This window comes from Spea bombifrons, chromosome 8 (assembly GCF_027358695.1).
Source record: "Spea bombifrons isolate aSpeBom1 chromosome 8, aSpeBom1.2.pri, whole genome shotgun sequence".
In the NCBI taxonomy this organism is placed as follows: domain Eukaryota; kingdom Metazoa; phylum Chordata; class Amphibia; order Anura; family Pelobatidae; genus Spea; species Spea bombifrons.
The window spans coordinates 8,134,009-8,155,555 of NC_071094.1; the positions used below are offsets into that span (position 1 = coordinate 8,134,009).

The window sequence follows — 21,547 nt, forward strand, 5'->3', positions numbered from 1 at the left end:
TTTATTAAATGAAAGACAGGTGCCCAGATATAAACTAGATTGTTACAGACAAAGACATACAGGTATAAGCCTGGAAGAAAAGCTTTGGGGTATGTTATTTACAATATAGAAAATGTCAGTAAGCTTCCTTTAGAGAATGTTCCCATCAGGGTCAGGCCCAAAGAAAAAGGTTTTACAGGGATGTGCGGAGAAGGGGGCTACATAAACCACTTGCTTCCAGCAGAGCACACATTCATTATAAACTCATTGACAGGGTCCAATAAATTACTTATCAGTCATAGATCGGGACTTAATAACTCCAAAACTCAAAAACAGGTCCCATGTCAAGTTAATAAGGATGCCCCTTCTTGATGATAATATATCTAAGCTCAAGCAGGGATATCCTTACAGTATAGATGGTTACCGCCTTTGAGTATCAGAGTTTTCCAGCTAAATGTAGCAGGTAAAGGAACTTCAATAGTTTCCATGATATAGCAGCCTTGGTTTTGAAATATATGTACATTTGGGGGGGATTTCTCCATCCTCTGTTCCTCCAGAACAAGAATCCTGTACCTGCGTGCCACATATGGTGGGTTCCAGCAGATGTCTCCACAACCTCTTCACATTGCTGATATCTCAGCAGTAATTCACAAAAGAAGATGTGTTGCATGTGAACAACCAGAACCAAATACACCATCTAACATATATGCTTTACACATGGAAATGCTGCTTAGATTGTATCTCTTTATACAACGTAGCACAGGGCAGGCTGGTGTGGGCTGCTTGGTGGAAAGGCTGGAAAAGCCAAGCTGGACCATCAATGGTAGGCAAACTCGTCCTGTCGGCAACTGTGAGGGTCTTTTCTTAGTCTGCATTCTGGTGCCACACGAGGTTTATGGGATCTTTGGTTTGCCCACCTCAAATAATATGTTCTGTTACCTTAACCCTTTTAACGCTTAATAACATTTAAAGCAAAGTCAGTTATAAAAAGTAACTGAAAAGGTAGACGTGTGCCAGTATTTGTAGAGTGCAAAGCAATGTTGGCAACAGGGACAGAATTCTCGTATAGTACCCTAGGCCTAACAACAGATTCCCATCTTCAACTGTACTGTGTTAACCCCACCAGCTTTGCCCATCCCCTGCCCTGTTCTTCTGATGCCCCATCCATGACATGACTAATATCGGCTTTTCTTTTTTTTTTAATGATTTTTTTGTTAAATTTTATTTATGAAACACCTGTGGGGCACCTGTTGATTTTTTGTCTAGTTGTGCCTTAGGTGAAATCTGACCCTGGTGAGGAAGTGTTTTTAGGGGTACGACAACTTCATGTTCTGCTACGTTAAAACCCTCCAACTAATTCCAGGTTAAGTAAAATATATATTTAAAATGATTGTTAAAGAATTGATAAAGAAAACTGAAAAAAGATATGTTTCCAAACATAGTTTCTGTGGTCATCTTGGTGCCGCTTTGGCATCTTCGTGTTGATTTTCCAGCACTAAAGGTGCCAGATCACCCGGGTTTGGGCCATCACTCATTGTGTGAGCTACGGTTTCTGCTTGCTGATTTCCTATGCACACTACGCCTAATGCTTTCTGAAGAACAGACATAAATGTCTAGCTGGGTTACCCAGAGAGACATTGATGTCCTTCAACTGTAGCCCTTGCCAGGTTGTCCCTAATAGGAACCAGGTTCTCAGCTTGGAGCGACCCTGATGAAAATCAGCACTGATGCCACGTGGCTACATTTACATGTCCTGCATGGTGAACCTCTAGTATGTCAGCTGTTGTTGAACTACAAGTCTCATTATCCTCAAGCAGCTGTTTTCTGGTGATGATGAGGGTTGGAGGCCAACAACATCTTTTTTTTACATGGGTTCATACTTTAGGCCCTGTGCAATAAATAGAACTGGAGCTACCGAGAAAGGGGTACGTTGACCCCTGTTGCTTTGTCTAACTGGCTAAAATGATGTTTCATTTCAATGATAAAACAAGCTGTGGGTTGAGGGGCTGGATGTGGATTCTTGGCTGGGTGTGGAGTCACCTGGAAGCTGTTGAGGGCACAGAGCCGTGGCAGCAGACGTGGCAGAACAGGAGCCGGACGCGGCTGGCATTATGCTGGAGCCACCTGACTGCTGGACACTGAAGACACCTGGGTGGATCCAGATGCAGATGTATCCTCATCATCACCTAATGGATTTTTGCCACAGAAGATCAGTTTCATCATGCAGGAGCGGAACTGCGGGGACGCAAAGGAAACAAATGTGAGAATGGAAAAGGCAAACATAAACCATACTTACTGGTAACTAATAAATAATTACTGTGGTCCCAATTACAGATATTCACAACTATCCTGATACTGAATTACTAGTGAACGTATTTGGTAAAACCATACTATGGAGAATTATTTACCATTCCCTAAGCCTCTCAGCTTGTCAGGACTTAGAGGGGAACTCCCTCCCTGCTTTCATAACCTTTGGTTATTGTTATCATTTTCTCCTCATGGAGGTGTTCAAATACCCTCGACCCGCTGCTATTTGTGAAGCTGGTTCTCAAAGCCTCTTGGAGGCTATAACACGGCACAAACTCTGCCATGTGATGAAGCATGCAACTTAATTGCGTAGATATTAATGCCGCAAATGGAGTCAAATTTCCTTATGAAAGCCGCATCTTGTTGCACAAAGATGTGTCTTCTTTTGGACAATACGTCATGGCTTTATGTATGGTGCTTCTGACATCACCTTAAGCTAGTACTACTCCTTACTGTTTGAAATCCAGCTGCGAAAGGCAACACATATCTGTAGTGAACACTGCATGTACCAAATCACGCTGGGAAACCTAATATCCAAGGAACACCCATGCAAAGCTTTATGAACGTTTTCCTGCTCTTCTACGTGGCACATGTTGCTACCTACCCTACTCACAATATAAATAATAAGAAGGAGAACGGCAGGAGTTCCCCTTTAAAGAAATCCTTAATTGAGTGAGCGGCGGCTAGGAGGCTCATGTATCAGTGTGAAGAATGTGAATAAGTCAGCACTAAAGGCTGCTCCATGTGCATTTCTAGGAATTCTTCTTCTCCGAAAGGAGAAGGCTTAGGGCCAAGTTATGCCACTAGACAGCTCCAGTTTTAGTTGGAGTCAAAATTAAAGATAGTTAAAAAAGTACGTTTCCGATGCAGCGCCATATAATCGCTGTGCAGTAGAAACTAGACAGTCGGTGCATTATAAATGTCACAATTTATGGAATCCTTGGAGTAAATACTACCAGGGTTAACTATACAGATGCCATTTGCATATTTTTATCATCTCACCTGTCTGTTCATGAAGATGTAAATGAATGGGTTGTAGACTGTAGAAGCCTTTGAGAATACAGAAGGGATGGAGGACATTCGTAGGTCAAAATCCTCTCCACGGTGGGTAACAACCCATAAAGCGAATGAAGCATAAGGGAGCCAGCAAACCAAGAACCCGGCAACCATCATAATCACCATCTTGGTCACTTCACGCTCGGCTTTCTGAGTGGTGGCCGACTGCTCCTGCTGTTTGGCAACCTACACAAATACAGAACCAGAGTGACTACTGATCCTTCAAAGCAAGCACTGCAAAGAAAATCTCCAATATTAAAGCAATGGTAATGTCCAGGACAAGACCGGACAGAAAATTTGGCCCTGGAGCGTTAAGCCTAGTGGCCCATAATCGCTGGCCTGTGGCTGCCTGATGCTTACATGTGGCCGCCTTTAATGGATGTAGAAGTGTAGCGTGAAGCTGTGTGTATTCAGCAAGCTGCCCCACTCTACTATATTACTTCACTTGTCCGAGTAACTTTAAAAGTAATAATGTTAGCTCGAATGAGTCTTTAGGCATCAAGCCCCAGGACATGTTAATGTTTTAAGACCAGAAGGACTTCTGATCAAGTTTGGGCCTCACAGGTACCTGGAAGATAAGTGACTTCGCTTCGCCTATCTTAAAAAATGACTTGGACAGTTATCATAATTATTATTATTATTATCTTTTATTTATATAGCGCCAACAGTTTACACAGCACTTAATACAATACATAAATTCAAGGGATATGACAAGACAAGAATTGACAGACTAAGACAAACCGATACATTCGGTGGAGAGAGCTTGGCTCGCAATCTTACAATCATAATGGCCAGAATTGTTTATTATACCCTTAAGCTAATTTATATATTGAATGAAATAACTTTCTAACTCTTCATATGTTGAAATATTCTTAGGAAATGTTAGATTTTTGTTGGATTTGGGTTAGGATTAGATGTTGGATTTTTATCGTAGATGAGATGAGTTGTATCGGAAATGGTTAAGAATGAAATGAATGAATGAAGTATATGTTCCACATTGTTATTATTTATTTATTATTGTTATTGCTATAAACGAATTTATTTCTGTATGTAGAACATTTTACCTCTTCTAGATAAACCCAATTAGACTGTTCTGTGTTAATTGCTGCAATGCAGCTTTTAGAGCCCCCAGGAGGACCATATGATTTATAAACATCTATGAAGAACGGACCATAAAGCAGTCACCACAATAATATTTAAGAGCAATAAAACATTGCGTAATAAAATATGGAGCTCTGTGTCAGCAGTCAAAGCAAATATAATATTATTCACGTTCTTTACATTTCTATGCTGCCTATGTCGGGTTTCCCAAAATGCATTTAGGGGTGCTGCTGGAGGCCAAAAATGTTCTTGCTTCAAACCAAATCCTTTAATTTTATTGTATTTTGGTGGCGTACTGTAAAGAGTTCAAAGTCTTTATGATTAACCTCCAACCTAGTATGACACTGAGCGCTCTTATTTCCTTATGAATGAGATGTTATATATATGAGCAAAACTTACAGCATGGAGGGTGAGAAGCAGACGTCCATAGGAAAACAGGATGGTGGCCAGAGGGAACCCAAAGCAAAAACAGAAGAGGAAAAGTACATAGGACTCATTGTTCCACTTGTTATTCACGGTGTACCAATCAGGTCCACAGGAGCACTGCAAGCCTTCGGGGATGTACCTGAACAAAGACAAACAGAATACAAAGAACGTCATGAGATCCTTTAAATAAAGCAAAGGTGATACCAGACCCAGTCATATCGCTTGTTTACGCAATGAACGTGATATAAGAAAAAATAAATATAAATAAAGAGAGAGTTTGCTAGATCGTCTCCCACAAGGAGGGCTGGGCTGGCCCTTTATAATGCATAGATAAATGCATTCACCAATTTTTTATCTATGCATTATAAAGGGCCAGCCCAGCGCTTCTTGTGGGAGACGATCTGGCAAACTCTCTCTTTAATGATTAGTTAACCCAATAGCCTTTGGCTCTCCACTGACTTCATGTGGTCCCAAAATAGACAACAAAGTAGTAAAGAGGGACAAATGGACTTATGTCTCAAAAAGTAATGGTTCTTCCCAGTGGTGGAGCTTGATAGGATCAGTGTAGAAATAATAAAGAAGGTGCACGCCAAAGAATCAGTTCTTAGTGCTACCTAGAAAGCTGTGAATGTTTCTGTAGACACAACTGGTGGAAATGCCAGTTCAAATAAAAATTTTTTGATGTGTACAATTAAAGGGTATCTTACCTGCTCCAGCCCAGCAATGGTGGAGTTGCTGCTACCAACCCAATAACCCAGGTTAAGACACAGCCCATAATAGCATGGCTCTCACGGAATGTGAAGCTGCCCATCGGCTTACAGATCACAAGAAACCTTTCAAAGGCCACCACAGCAAGAGACCACAAGCTGATGATTCCTGAGAAGAAGCACACAAAGAGAGAGAGAGGCTTTATTCCAAGCAGACATCGATGAAGATGAAGATGAAAAAGCAAGACAGGACAGGACAGATACACGTGAGGAACAACAGCTGAACAGATAAAACTTCAAACCAAGCTCTTCCCAGTATCACTGACTTTACTGAGATACAGGTGAAGAACTCATCATAGGTTAAACCTAATAGTCACTAATCAGTTTCTCGCCAAATTGCGAAGACCGGAAGATCTTGAAGCATTTGGTTAATTTAAAAAAACATCTAGTCTTACTCAACAATGGCGGCGTATGGATCATGTTTACCGAGATTAGTCCATTGCTAATTAAATGAGCTCAACTTTTACCATTCCTATAAGTTATTTTTTATGGTGGGTATCCATGTTGTCCTGTACATTGTCATTTAATGAATACAGACTGTGTTTTGGTTTACAATGTTGTGAAGAAGATGTAGGCACTTACAATCATATTATAATTACATGAGCTGCTATGATGACTTTTTAAATGCCACTATCAATTTAATTTGGAGTTTTTCCTTACAAAAAAATAGAAGCCAGACCCTTAAAGAACAATACGGTTAGAATGTTGAACTTGAGAGGACACCCAGCATCATTGTGCGAGTTTCCCTGTATTTATGGGAAAATTATCACATAAAGCAAAAAGGCATTCACAATGCTTCCATTCATCCAATATAAAGTAACATCCAATGAAAGTACTCTTATACTCTAAATACTCTAATATAACAGCCCTGGAGAATTTAGTCCATAACTAAAATCTCTTCAGGTTTTCCTTATTCCTTATTCTTCATTATTATTATTATTATCTTATGTTAAGTAAGATAAAGTTCGGCTGGAAAGCAAAAGACTGTCCCCTCAGTAGGAAGCCGGCGCCTGCTCCAATTGGCCTCAGCAACAATTAGTGAATCCAAATAAAGAAACGCTTTCCCATATATATTCCTTTCTTCAATGAAATAATCCATCAGTTGGTGATGAAAAGGTTAATAGCAATGCAACATTGTGGAACGCGTATCTCAGCTAGAAAAAAGCTTGATACGTTTTCCCAGGCGCTTGATCATGAGCTTATGATTTAACTTATTTAAGATTTTTATCACCAACTGATGGATTATTTCATTGGGGAAAAATATATATAGGAAAGCGTAAGTGCCAGACGCGTTTCTTTATTTGGATTTTCTTAAATTAAACCATCTCTAATTTAAAGTTCATGGAAAATGAAAGGTGACGATAATGATAATAGTTCAAGGTGTCTTTATGGCCTAGGAATGCCAACAATTTCAATGTTCTGATTATTACAAGTAATAGTGGCAACGTTCAGGTTAATAGCCAATGCCACCAGGTCAGATCAGGAGCTATTTCTTAGTGAGCCTCACCCAGGGTAACATCACATTTTCACCTGTGATTAAACCCCCCCAAAAAATAACCAAATGTTATGGTGAAGGCAATGTAAGTGCTTACCTCCAAGAGTGGCAGTAAAACCTTCTATCTTGCATGCCAAAGTACCCAGAGAGAAGTACATCTGAGAAAAGCTGTAAAAGGCAGTTGTGGAACCAAAGGTGATGACTATAAGGTTGGCGACGGCCAAGTTTACCAGAATGTAGTTGAGGTGGGAACGCAGCTTCTTGTACTTTGCAGTGCAGATGACGGTCAGCAGGTTGAGAGGGAAGCCAAAAATGATGGTAAATAACATAAAGGCCGACATGCTCATAAACATGCCCGGGGTCCCCAAATGTGTTTGGGGTACCAGAAATGGGCTGAGAGATGTAATGTTAGTGGTTTCCACAGGAATGGGAAGGTAGAAATCATCGGGCATTTCCATCCTCAAATCTGGACGGCCTTTGCTCATTTTGGAAACTTGGGGGTCCTACCACCGATGTGAAAAAAACGTCTACACGCTCATAAAACAGAGCCTACGCAGCTGGAACTCTTGATGGCTCCTGGTACCAACCGAGAGCCTTTCCCCTTTAGTACAAAGCAAAGGAATAGGATGCTTGTCTTTTATAGCCATAAAATCAAGAAAAGGTCTGGCATGAGTCCCAGTTTTAATTTCATTCATAATCGTATTTAGGAACAAGCTGGGCTTAATGGTTTTATCCAGCGGTGGAATCTGCAGGATGGCGGACTTGCTTTGGAAGGTGGAATAAGATAATCTGCAAGACAATCTACTTTACTGTCACCTAATCAAAGCTGGTCGACTTTAATCTCCTTTTTAAGAAACACTTTACATGTTTGCTTATGCTTCATTATGCGTTTATGTTAATAATCTTAAATCCACAGACGGAAACAAAGCAAACTTCTAACGTACAATAAGGAATCAAATCACAATGCGGCAGACGTGGCAAGAATACTGAAGAAGAAGAATTTTAGGAACCATAAACTCAAAATGAGGAAGATGAGAGCAAATATAAAGCTAAGCTAAGGGAGGCAAAGCGCATTATTAGACGCACCAAAGAACATACTGGGGAGAAAATTGCCGGGTTAACAAAAAAGGTGAAAAAACCTTTTTATATATAAAAGAGAGAAAAAAACATAAACCAGGAATAATTAAACTAAAGACAAGTGGAAGGAATTGTATAATTGAGGACAAAGTTCTGTTTTTTACAGAGGACGATGAAGGACGATGAAGGTGAGGGACCTTTGTTAGCCAAGAGAAATAGTGATATGTAACACTACTATCAAAGTAAAAACAGACAAATACATGTGACCTGGTGGGATACATCCAAAATTATTAAACAGGAGCTTTGAAGTGTCCTGGCGCAACCGCTAGCAGACCTATTTAACCATTCAGTAATGGCAGGAGTAGTTCTAGAAGACTGGTAGTTGGCAACCGTAGCACCACTGCACAAAAAAGTGTAGCAGGGAAGACTCAGCCGACTACAGTCCAGTAAGCCTTACGTCAGTAGCTGGCAAATGAATGGAAACCATGATAAAGGATAGGATTGTTAAATATCTGGAAGTAAATGGTTTGCAGGATCAGTTTCGTTGAGTCACAAGAGGCAGAAGGTTAGAGTCAATGGTGTATATTCAGAGGAAGGACTTGTTACTATTAGTGGGGTACCTCGGGGATCAGTATTGGGATCTGTACTCTTTCATATTTTTATGAATGGTAAGGTAGATCTTTTTGCAGATGATACCCAGGTGGAATAAGTCAAATGGCAAATAATTTAATTAGAAGAACGGTAGAGAGTGTGGCAGCTGCAGTTTATTGTTGATAAATGTAAAATAATTCCAAGGCAGCGTATAGCATTGGGGACCCTGTTCTGTCAGTGACAACGGAAGCGAGGGACTTGGGAATAATTATTTCTGATGACTTAATGAAGCGTAAAAAAAACAAGCAGGGTGCTGGGATGTATAGCGAGAGGCTTTAGTAGCAGGAAGAGGGAGGAGGTTCTCTGGTGGGACCTCACCTAGAGTATTGGGGACAGTTCTGGAGACCCCCAACTCCAGAAGGGTATTGCCACATTGGAGAGAGTTCAGAGAAGGGGTACAAACATGTTTAGTGGTTTGCAATTTAGAAAGACTAAGGGATTTTAATATGTCCAGCTTTAAAGGAACGAAAATAGAGCGGAGATGCAATAGAAACAATTAGATACTTAAATGGATGTTTCAAATTTCAGGAGGCAAGCTTATTTAAAAGAAGGAGCGATGTTAGAACTGATGTTAGAACTGGTTCTAAAACTAGAGGGTACTTAACTGGGAGGATAGTAGATAAATGGAACAGTCTCCTAGCAGAAGAGGTAGAGGGAATAAGCATAAAGCCATCCTCACTAGAGCCTGTTCACGGCTCTATCTCATGTGAGTTTACTCTATACCCCATTAAAATCATTACTGCATTTATGGGTTACACTATGATCCCTCTGTGTCTCAATTTACAGGGCTAAAAGAGAGGTCTAAACCACATTATAACCAAGTATAGATACAGATTTACTCTAAGGTTGTGTGTTGGGGCACGTGCGCTTACACCTTTATGTTATTTGTTATTTGTATTATTTGAGTGGAAATTTAAAGTGGTCTTTTCACGAGGTGTGTTATAAGTTGCACTTTACTTTACACTTATTGTTATTTATTTGGTTTCTTTATAAAGCTATGGGACCAGGCCAAGGACTTGCACTAAAAAAAAATATTTTAATAGCTTTATAAAGGAACCTCTAGGCTGTAAACAATATCTAGCTAAAGAGGTATACAACATCCAGATAGAGAATATGAAATATGTAATAATATCCTACATAGCCAAACTTGGGGTGCTTTGACGTAGTGGCGGACTTAGCGATAAATGTCCATAAAGAGTGACAGAATCACCAGAAGGGTATTTGCTGGGTTGTGCGCTTATTCCTTGCTTTGTTTTATGTGCATTTTGTCCATTTCAATATCAATGTATTTTTGGTTTTTTTTTGTATTTTTTTATAATATTTGCTTTAAAATTATAAAGATAATAATTCACTCATGGCTTTCTTTTAGATGTGGTGGATTCTCTTTAAGACCAAAACGACTCGGGAACTGGAATAGCTTGTTATTTTCCAATATAGGTATATACTGGTGTTTGTGAAACACTGGGAACAACACCGATCCTGTGTTTTCATCCATCCCCTGGATTAACACTTGCTGACTACTGATAATTACTCGGTTAATTCTTTTAGACACAGCCTTGTCTTAAGTCGCCTGCCATTGTACCTAAAGAAGCTTACGTTAACCAATATATTACAGAATGAATACGATGGCCGCACTTAAAGATATAACAGACTACTCCATATTATCGCTGACTAATATAGCAATATATTTTCTCTTGGGAAAAAAAAAGGGGGCATAAAAATCTCTTTATTGCTTCCTCCATCCCTTACGGGTAAGTGAGTAGCAGATGAAGCGGACTGTGCACTAATGCATTTTTATGCATGGCTTTTGTAACCCTTTCATAGTAGATGCGAGGAACAGAGAGTAATTATAGCAACCACTAGGTGGCAGTATAGTACCAAACATGCGAAGCCTTTAACACACAGCAAGGTAGCGGTTAGTAGAACATGGCAGAGCCATAAACTACAACTTTTGGATAAAAACCATTCACTCCCACAATACCATATTTTGTTAACACTTTAGATAGAAGAGCAAGACTACATAAGAGGCAAACACTGTGGGTATTAAGGCGAGTGTAAGTGAGAGTTGTATCTGTGGTATGACAGCGTTAGCCAACACTTTTATTGAAATTTGGCTACGGCTATAGCCTATGGCCTCAAAACCCACAAGACAAGCCGTGTTCTCCAACTACCGGTAAAAGCAGCATCAGAAAGTTTAAATACCCTTTCCTACTCTACATATATAAGTAGTTAGGGAATTGGGTTCAATAAGGGAAGCATCCAGGTCTGCATGGGGAGAGTAGAGGATATGGTGGAAAAATGGTGTGTTGCTTTTCGTCACGTCTCAGTTTTGTGACAGACAACAAAGTAGCAGACATATCAGTGGGTTTTTGACCTCTGTGGCTTTCATTACTTGCCAGATTCACCTCACGTGACCCTTGCCAAGCACCCGTATCAATTGTAGTTGCCATATTTGTTCAGCTTTTCCCTAATACCTTTACAGATGATGGATGCAGATCTGAGACAATGTTTTCCTGGTGCATGCCCTTGATTTGTATGGCAGCGGCGGCTTAGTCGCAGTAAGCTGCTCCGAATGAATTAAAAGCTTGTCTCAGCTCCCGGGGTAAATCTGTGTCATAGCCGGATCCTGTTGCCCTCCACGTGTTTTTCATCAATGCCAGAACCTCTGTGAAACACTGGCTCATGCAGGTCATTTTGAATTATTTCTACACCTTAAAAGAGCTAGCCTAAAAACTGACTGTGAGGTTCAGAAGTCATTACAAGGTTTGGGAGCACTAAACTTCGTTCCAGTGCCAACTTTATGCCATTTGTCCTCGCAATCCTCCATTGTCCCTTTCATGTCATTTTCCCACCTCTAAAACATCTCTTCTTCACTCCAAGCTATTTATTTTTCTCCTTTACCATCACTTATTGAGTCTCCATTTCTGCCACATTTTGATCTCTTCAAGTCTCATCTGTAACTCTTGGACCCCATACAATGCAGCGCAGTCAAGATGCGCGAGCAGGGCCCTGAGCTCTATTTAGGGCAGTGCCACTCCTATGATTGGGCTCTGGGTTCCCCCATGATTGCCATCCTCCCAGGAGTGATGGGAGTGATAAAGGGCCTCTGTGCGCCATTAAATTCCATTAAAAATCAGCCAAACCAGCTACAATAGTAATTTACAACATTAACACCGTCTGCGTGGATTTCTGATTTTATGTTTTTTTAATGGACAAAATTAGCTTTTCTTTAAAAAATGAGGACATTTCTAAGTGACCCCAAACTTTCGCACAGCAGTGTATGTTGGTTATTTCATCTGTAAACACAGTTACACGGGCTTATTTAGTGTACAAGACTGTAACATGTTGGATTTGGGAAAAGCGTTTTGTTATTGACCCACATTTCTAAAAAAAAGTATAGTGTCCATACTCTACAAACACTACGTATGATAGAAGGTTTGCTTTATTTAACTCTGGAAATGCCACTTCGAATGTTTAAACTGGAACTGGACAGAAGCTGGTACAAGTCTAACGGGCGAACAAAGCCAATTGTGACATCGCTGCGTTGTCACTGAAGTCATAGCGGCCTCTAGTGGCTGTTTCCTGAAGTGTAGCTTCTACAATGAGAGACATCGGAGGACAGAAAAAAAAACGAACTCAGGTGCAAAAGCGTAAAAAGTGGCCTCGTAACCATAGCAACCAAGAGCAATTATCACGACCGGTTCATTGGGTACCGTGGTGACTTTTAACACACACTGTTAAACTTGGGTTTTCTTTATGATGGATGCTCAGCACCTCCAATTGGCTGTTCATAGATATACATTTACGGTATACAGTTTTAGGTGGGTGGTCCTGCTGACGTTGCGTCATCGGTTGGGGATTGGAATGTTTAGGGTCCCCGCTCCTGCGACCCAGAGGATTAGGGTGTAGACCCAGAGAAGTGGAGGTATGCATACAATACATGAAGAGGCAACACGGCCTCACCTAGCGGTCAAATTCCTATAACTGTACCCCATACAGTGCGGGCCCTGGTACCAAAAAGCGTCAGTGTACCAAATTACCAAAGTCCGTGCAAATAGCTGTACATATTTATTTTTGAATTTTGAAAATGGCCAACACTGAGACAATTTTTTTTTTAAATTCAATTTGGATGTCATTTCGAAGATCTTCTTCCTAGAAGAAGAATAGTTTCAGCTATTACTGTGCCCGTTGTCTCTCACAGCCTGGGCTCTGCATTGGAACATGTTTTAAGTAGCACCACTTAGACGGAAGCAATTCAAATCTATTAAATTATAATTACAATTCCCATTAGTCTGTTTTTCCTTTGAATCCCTTTTGTTTCCCTGTAAGCCACTGTCACAGCATCCAGTGATACAAAATGCAGTGGAACCGCAATTCTCTACTCACAATCTGTGAAAATCCCAAGCCTTAAAGCTGATATGTGAATGTTCCAACACTGAGCCCAAAATGTCTCAAAAACCTGAAATATCCATGCAGATTCTGTACTTGCACATGTGAAGACAATTTTAAACTGTATGTGAAAACCACATTTTTAGTCCACTAAAATTCTAAGATGGTGTGAACCATATTGACATGATTCATTCTGCGATATATAATGCAGATAACTTGAAATATGGGACTACTACATTGAATCACAATCTTCTAAAATCCCAAGCATGAAAACTGAAAGATGCACGTTCCAATTTTGATCACAAAGTGTCCTCTATATATAGGGCACAGCTGTATTCTGAGAATGTCGCTGAACACAAATTGAAAGTTTCTCAGGCTCTTGCCAAAGAAAAACAGTAATAAAGTGTATGTTGAAAACAGCTTTTTTTAACCACCAAATTTGGAAGACGTTGGTGTGGTATGAAACATGCCATTATGCCACTGGAATAATACCTGGGCTTCTCTAGTTTTCAAAAATATATACTTATATGAGGTTAAATTGAAATATGGGGCAAATATACTGTCTCAAATGGAACGTGAACCCATTAAAGCGATCTGTGAAAAATCAGAAAGTTGAAAACTGAAAGATGCACGTCCCAACTTTTATTCCAGGTATTTAAGGTGTTTCCAGTAAATATATCTTGATAAAAGTCCACAAATAAGGACTGAAACGTTTAATATGCTTTGTGTGCAATAAACATTTTTCTTCTTCACATTAGAAATCCTGCAAATGCTCCTATTTTTATAATACTGTACCCAGGAGACGTTGCTGAACACACATTGAGGTGTTGTTTGGAAGTGACATTTACCAGGAGCTGTACATTTTTAAATGAAGTACAATATGTGTGAAAAAAAACACAAAATAAATTACTACCACAAAGTTTGAAAAAGGTTGGTAGTAAAATTAGTGCATGGAAAGTTTTAAAATACCAGCATTTGAAATACCCTGGGTTGTCTAGTTTTGAAAGATGTCTCAAATAGGACATGGGGACAGGATTACCAGATTTTAAAAAAATGGTTTTGAATTAGCAAAACACCTCTTGTACTTAATGTCCTATAACTTGCAAAAAAAAACCATAAAAACATTGGGTATTTCTATACTTAGGACAAAAAGTACTATCTATTTAACAGGTATTTACATTAGGCTTTATAAAAAAATGTCACCGTATTTTATTTTTTATAGGAAATTAGACAATATAATAAAAATGGTATCTAAAGAAAGCCTTTCCTGTTCTGAAAAAAATATATAAGTTTTGTGGGTACACTAAATGAGAGAGAAGAAAATTTCAGCTAAACATGAGTATCTCAATTATGTTAAAACAGCCTAGGTCAAAAAGAAAAAAAACAGACTGGCCCTTAAGGGGTTAAGGACGAAAGAGCTGCCCATGAGTGGTGATCTGGCTATTGTACCTCCTCCAGGCTTTGTTTAAAGGCTGCATAGTACAACGGACATTTGCTCTAAAAGGATCCATGTATAAAGTGGATATATAGGCAAAAGGTGATTATTGTTAACCTTGCTCGCAAATACCTACCCAGAATCCCTTGCAGTGGTGGTAGAACTACGAGATTTCTAATGATTAATTAGTCTTTTAACCTTAAACTTGGATTAGCCAACAGAACACAGGAGTGATGGGAGTGATAAAGGGCTTCATACGCCTATGAAGATATTCCATTAAAAATCAGCCGCTTCCAGTTACAATAGTCATTTACAATATTAACCCTGTCTGTATTTCTGATCCTTTCAGTTGCTTTCAAAACTGAGGGCATTTCTAAGTGACCCCAAACTTTTGAACGCTATATGTATATATGTAGTTCTTGAAGGTTATATAACATATACAATATATACATATTATAAATATATTTATACATATATATATATATATATATATATACTAAAAGAGTGAGAATGAAATCACAGTTCAACAATGACAAAAATGCTTTGGTCCTTATATGTAGAAACATGTTAAAAAAAAAGCATTGGTGGTTAGGGGGTTAAGATGAAAAAAAAGAACATGATCAATCAGTATATAAGTATAGGAAGTACACAGATAACCTGGAATGTTACAGTTTTCCTTTTACAACATATTTACAGCCAATATGACTTCTTTACACAGACCAGATTCCATTTATATTAATACAAACCTAAAATGTTAAAATACAGCATGATTTAAAATATACAGTATCCTCATATGTATTGTATGTTTGTTCAACAAATGATTGCATTACCATGGGAAACAATAACAATGTTAAAACATAAAATATACTAAATCATTTCATCTATTGTGCTTACAAGATATATATACATTTCTGATCATTTTTACCCCTTTTTTCCTCTAACAATTACTTTATTATTATTTTTTTCTGCTGTTATGTGCCTGAGAGCTGCCACCTCTCTGTTGCATCCCAATTTATTTTGCTGCCTGTCTGCAAGCAATTGGTGATAATAGCTTTACGGAGGAGCTGAACATTTACAAGTAATAACTAATGCAAGAGATGTATATACTGTATATGTATATAACTTTGTACCTACGTTCATATCATAACATGTAAAATGTATACAGTAAAATGTCTAGTTTAACATACATCCACCCAATATTATATGTAATATATGTGACATATTAAAGTGCAGCAGATAAATGCTATTGAAAATCTGATATCTGTTTTAAGATATATACCATTACAGATCTGATCCTCTTATTGAAAAGGACATGTAAGCAATGATAACCATGTCAAGGGCTGTGGACCACTTCATGATCAGGGAATATTTTGTACCTCCGAATGACAAAGACCTGAGCTTTTATGGTATCCTTGTCATGTATTCATGTATTTGTTCATCATTTCTTCCAATTCTGTCTTTTTTTTAGTATTATATAGTATATATTAGGCAGAATATATACATATATATATTTTGTAAAGTATAAATAAAAAAGATTTTTTTAAAAATATCACATATATTTTTGTATTTTTACATTTGACAATATTTTGACAGATACTTAAATATTTAGACTTTTTTCACCCCACTAAAACAATCTAGGATTCCAAATTCTACCCGAACACTAAAGCCCCCTCCCCATAAAATGCAGATTTTAAAAAAATCAGATGTTCAGGACTTGATTGGGGTTAAAAGACTGCTCAGATGGGAAACATTCTTGCAGAGCTTTCTGAACCTTGGCTGAGTTAATATATGAGTGGTCTATGTGGCTCTCTCTGCTGCAGGATCAGCATGGGGCAGAGAGAGAGACAGCTGGAGACAGACCAAGTGTTTGTGAATACTGGCCATGTCGTACCAGCTGTAATTGCTGTGATTGGTCATTACAGGGATCACATGACTCAGTGACCCACAAGCTGGGTCCCCTGAGGACCACTGTATACATGACGGCTTGGAACTTACACCTTTTCAGTTTACTACACTATAGTTACCTGTCAGTTAAGCGGATCTGTCAAAATGTTTTAATTACATTGCTATATATGTGCCTTTCCCATACCCCTGCCCCCAATGTTTATTCTCACCCATGTGTTTTTCTGCTCGAAAGATGAGATTGGATAATTTCTGGTTTTTGACCGTCAATCATAATCCAGATCTGATGTTAGACGTCTCAGTTTTGCTTTTGTAATTTTATAACATGTTAAAAAGTCTGTGTCTACTAAGACATTACTGGCCCTTTAACAACCCAATGCTCTTCATTCTGCGCTGCTCCGACGTGCACATACGACGCTCTTTACATAGCAGACCACAGCCATTCAGTGGCCAACTAAGACTCAACGATCATCCTAAGCACAAGTATTTTGGGGCCCCCACCACCATTCCACAGCCTACCTGATCTGGGGTGTCGCTGGTGGTCTAGATGCCATATGTTTATAACAGACCACGCGTGGGCATCTCGCACTATAGATTGTTTACAACCCACAAAGTTCCTCTATAAAGCTTGTATCACATAAATTTTACGGCACCCTTTTACAATGTGAGCAACAAAGCGTCTCTCGTTACAAAACATAAAACAGCAAGTCATTCTTTTATTAATACTTAAATAAAAATGGAAAAAGAACACAGCCAATAGTATAAGAAGTACACAGACAATCTGGAATTTAACACAAATACTAATGCTTCTTTACATAGATCAGATACCCTAGCCTATGTGAAAAGAATCTCATTTATATTGATGGAAAACTAAAAGGAAAAATACAGCATGATTTAAAATATATGAGATCCCTTATTAATTTAAATTTTGACCTTGTAAGGCAATTTCTCATATATATATATATATATATATATATATATATATATATATATATATATATATATATATAAATATATATATATATATATATATATATATATGAGTGAATAATCCTTTCCAGGGGAACTGTCAGGTTCCAGGTTATCCACAATCGTAATTTACATGTAATAAATCCACATGCTGTAGAGGAAGAGAATTCAAACTCATTAAATCAAATGATTTTTTAATTAAACATGAAACATGTGTACCGCAAAATCTCTAGTACAATATACACACATATATATATTATGCATTATAAATGATGAAGTAAAGCTTCAGGAAAACTTAGCATGCGTGTTATGTTGTTTTGTACCTTTAATACCTCTTATAAAATACTAAAAATCTGATTATAATACATGACAGATTAAAGTAGGTGACGCCAATAAATGCCATGGCAGATCTGATTATTTTAAGATAGATTGCAAGTCTGTTTCTGTTATTGAAGCAGATAAATCATCAATGAGAACCATTTCAAGGGCTGTGGATCATTTCGAGATATTTTATACCTAAGTAATCCAAAGATTTTATGGCATTGTGTCAAATATACATTCAACCTTCATTTCCTCCATTGTATTTTGAACGTACCCACACAAATATATACCGGTATATATATGAATATGAATTGAGACAATATTATTACATATAACCCATAAACTTAATATGAATAAAATACAATTAAGGAATTAAAAAAAAATCTCACAAATGTTTGATATTTTTTTATCTTTCGCAGTTTAAAATACCTAAATATTTAGATTTGTTTCTCCCCACTAAAACACTATAAAATCACTATAGATCGCTCTAAAACAGTTTGGCCCCTTGAGGACCATTTTAAACATCATAGTACATCCACCTGCGTGAATGGGTTAAATTGTGAGTATTTTTGTGTTATTTGACAGGTGCTGCAATCTACTTTTACACCTTTTCTATTTATTACACTATATTTACATGTGCTTTATGCAGATCTTTAATGGTTTCAAGTTACAATGAAATCTATCTGCCTGCATCCCCTTAAGAAGAGTAAATAACTCAGTGAGTGTCCTGTGTGAGAAAGAACATAATTTTTTATATTTCTTTATCAGGGTCGAACCAGATAAATTCATTATTCATTGAATGGTGCCTGCTGTAGGAATGAGCATATGTGCATGACTCAGCTAGCCTCTGCTCAAGTAACTGGATGAGATGTCCTGATGATAGTAAACAATTGGCAAGGAGAGACTTCTGGTCATTCTTGTTGGGATAGAATGTCGTGGGGGGGTTGATAACTTTTTGGTTGAATAACACAAATTCTTATTTTTGTTTGGTAACAACCACATAGAATTGCATCTGTTTAAGAATTGTATAAATACTTCATGTTCTGGAATTGTAAAGCAGAACTGCCGTGTACTGCTTTGACTGTTCATGCTGCATGTTCTCTTTTGATCTAGATTAAAGACAACTTTCTACGCCTACTCTCCGTCTCTTTGAATAATTGGAACGCGATTTAGAGGACAGAGATTATTATCAATTATTATTATTGTTATTATTATTAACGCTGGTGAAATAGGATATCATTCCAGCTATGAAGAGGGACGTGGTCCACAAACATGGAGGGCTATTGGGCAGATGTTATCTTGTGTTTTCCTCCTTTATTTTGCAACGGTGTATCCGTGAGACACAAAAACGGAAATGGATTTGCTCGATAAAGACCTAAATAGGTTGAAATTTAGGTATTTTAATAAAATAATAAAAGGACATTTATATATATATAATTGTTTAAATTTGTTTTTTGTAGGATTTGCAGTAAAATATTGTTACTTTATATATAGCTTTTACATTTTATATATATATATGTGTTATTATTGACTATACTAGTTAATAAAGGCACAAAATATAAACAATAAAGTTAATAAAGGCACGTAAACGCCTGATTTACTCACATACCTGGATGCCAGTACCTTAGTGCTACGATGATTTTTCAGTTAACTTTGCAAAGGTTTTTAAAGGGGAACAATCACCATCAACGTTTTTAACCAAACTAAACACGTTTATCATAACTACATATACAAATACATTTTACTCTTTAAATACTATTACGCAGGTTTATGCAGTTTATAGAACAGGACTACAGGACTTGAAGTGACAGATCCCCTTTACCTTTGCACCATATACGTTCAGAATTTATGTGATGGAAAGGCCCCTGAAAATGAGGATTTTGGAGCCTGTGTGGAATTATGTTAATATTACGCTTATTTATTTACAACAGACTGTGAAAATATTTAATGAAGGCAATTCAATTTAAAACACATTCTAAGACATAATAGTACAGAAGGAGAAGATGGCCCTGCCCTTGTAAGCTGACAATCTAATGCGCACTATATTATATGAGAAACTCATAATGTGGAGTCCATATATGTGTGGTCACATCAGAGCGAAGTGGGTCCTGTTCCAGATGGAATAGCTAATTGTTGATGTGTTTGTCCCAAACGTCCACTACTGGGCAGAGGTGATAAGCTGCTGCCATGTTGGGTATAGATCTGCCCCATGTTCAAGACCTGGAATATGTGGGACCTAGGCATCTTAATATGTAGCTTCAGTGGAAGGGGAAGAATCGATGTCTTTGGTGAGATCACTATCCTGACAGATAAACAAGAGGGAGATAAAGGTGTTCATCCAATGATGTCTATTGGTAGAAAGTTGGGTCCTTCCCAGCTTCCCCAGTTAGGTTCTTATTGATTCCATGAGGACCAAATTCAGGATCAGAACAATAATGTTCTTTGGGGCTCACCAGGGTCTGAGGTAGTATGCATGTTGGGTCAAGCTGGCCCTTCATAACCCACTACAAGTAGTCCCCAAAGAGTTCCAACCAAGAAAAAGTTGCACCATGTTGTACAGACGCAGCCATGCTTATTGCCCCTCGTTTCCGCATCACTTTTATTTATGAATTCTATACCATGAATTGTGGACATCGCTACAGACTGAGCTATGTGAGCAGACAGTGATGGATGACAAGCTGTAATCACAAGATTAAAAATTTCCAGTATATTCATAACGAACGTCCAGTATATCCATAACGAAAGTCCAGTATATTCATAACGAACATCCAGTGTATCCATAACGAACATCCAGTGTATCCATAACGAACATCCAGTGTATCCATAATGAACGTCCAGTATATTCATAACGAATACCCAGTATATCCTTGACTAACGCCCAGTAAAATCCATAACACCCAGTATTTCCTTAACTAACGCCCTGTATATCCTTAACTAACGCCCTGCATACCCATAACGAATGCCCAGTCTATCCAAAATGAACGCCCGGTATATCCATAGCACATTAGCAGGACGTCACACAAATATAAGCACGAGTCTGCATGCGTGGCTAGCGGAACATACAAATTATTTTTGGTTCTCATTTATAAGAGGAATCTTTTTGTTTGGGGAGCCAGGTTTTTGTTTGACCAATGGCGGGGTATCGGGAACGCATGGTAGCATCAAGCAATCAGCAGTGGATTCTATCTTAACAAAAGACCTCCGAGGCCCTGAAAGCTTATTTGACGTTATATCTTTTCCAAATTCTACTTCAGACTCCGTCATCTCTTGGGCCAGTACGGTCAGATCCCTTCTTACTTGCACTGGGTACCACAAACTTCTGTTACTCTACTTGGTTACTGGACTTACTGGATCTATTTATAATTCTTTATTAATTCAGTCATATTCATTACATGTAAGAGGATTTTTTGTACATAAAACTATTGAATGTATTAATGGATTTGTTCTTTCTTTCTTCCCATTCAGCTGCCGCAGACACCTAACAAGTTACTGCACAAGCCCCATCCCAGCATCTCAACACTCACAAACACCTATGACGCAGAAAGCAGCAAAACCCCGCCCCCTCGTATTAGCTGTGCCACCCAATTGATGGAGGCCCTCCTTCTCTTGGTGGTTAGCACCACCTTCTCCCGCCCCCTTTTTCCTCTGCACAATGGAACATCCCACACGTCA

General features: G+C 38.3%; 1 protein-coding gene across 1 annotated transcript; it reads right to left on the reverse strand.

Annotated features, from left to right (window-relative positions):
* Positions 1-1,138: 1,138 nt before the first annotated feature.
* Positions 1,139-7,717, reverse strand: LOC128503740 (blue-sensitive opsin-like). The gene is made up of 5 exons (XM_053473920.1): positions 7,229-7,717; positions 5,577-5,745; positions 4,843-5,008; positions 3,289-3,528; positions 1,139-2,214 (listed from the first exon to the last, which is right to left on the reverse strand). The coding sequence occupies exons 1-5, from the start codon at positions 7,614-7,616 to the stop codon at positions 2,089-2,091; spliced, it is 1,089 nt and encodes a 362-aa protein (XP_053329895.1). The 5' UTR covers positions 7,617-7,717; the 3' UTR covers positions 1,139-2,088.
* Positions 7,718-21,547: the final 13,830 nt, after the last annotated feature.

What these genes read in the sequence shown, in the direction of transcription:
- LOC128503740 (XM_053473920.1), bottom strand. Translation starts at nt 7,616, where the DNA reads ATGAGCAAAGGCCGTCCAGATTTGAGGATGGAAATGCCCGATGATTTC. An exon ending in TGCTTCTCACCCTCCATGCT is followed by an intron (nt 3,529 to 4,842) that starts GTAAGTTTTGCT and finishes GTATTTGTGTAG; the next exon opens with GTTGCCAAACAGCAGGAGCA. An exon ending in ACATCTTCATGAACAGACAG is followed by an intron (nt 2,215 to 3,288) that starts GTGAGATGATAA and finishes GCGTCCCCGCAG; the next exon opens with TTCCGCTCCTGCATGATGAA.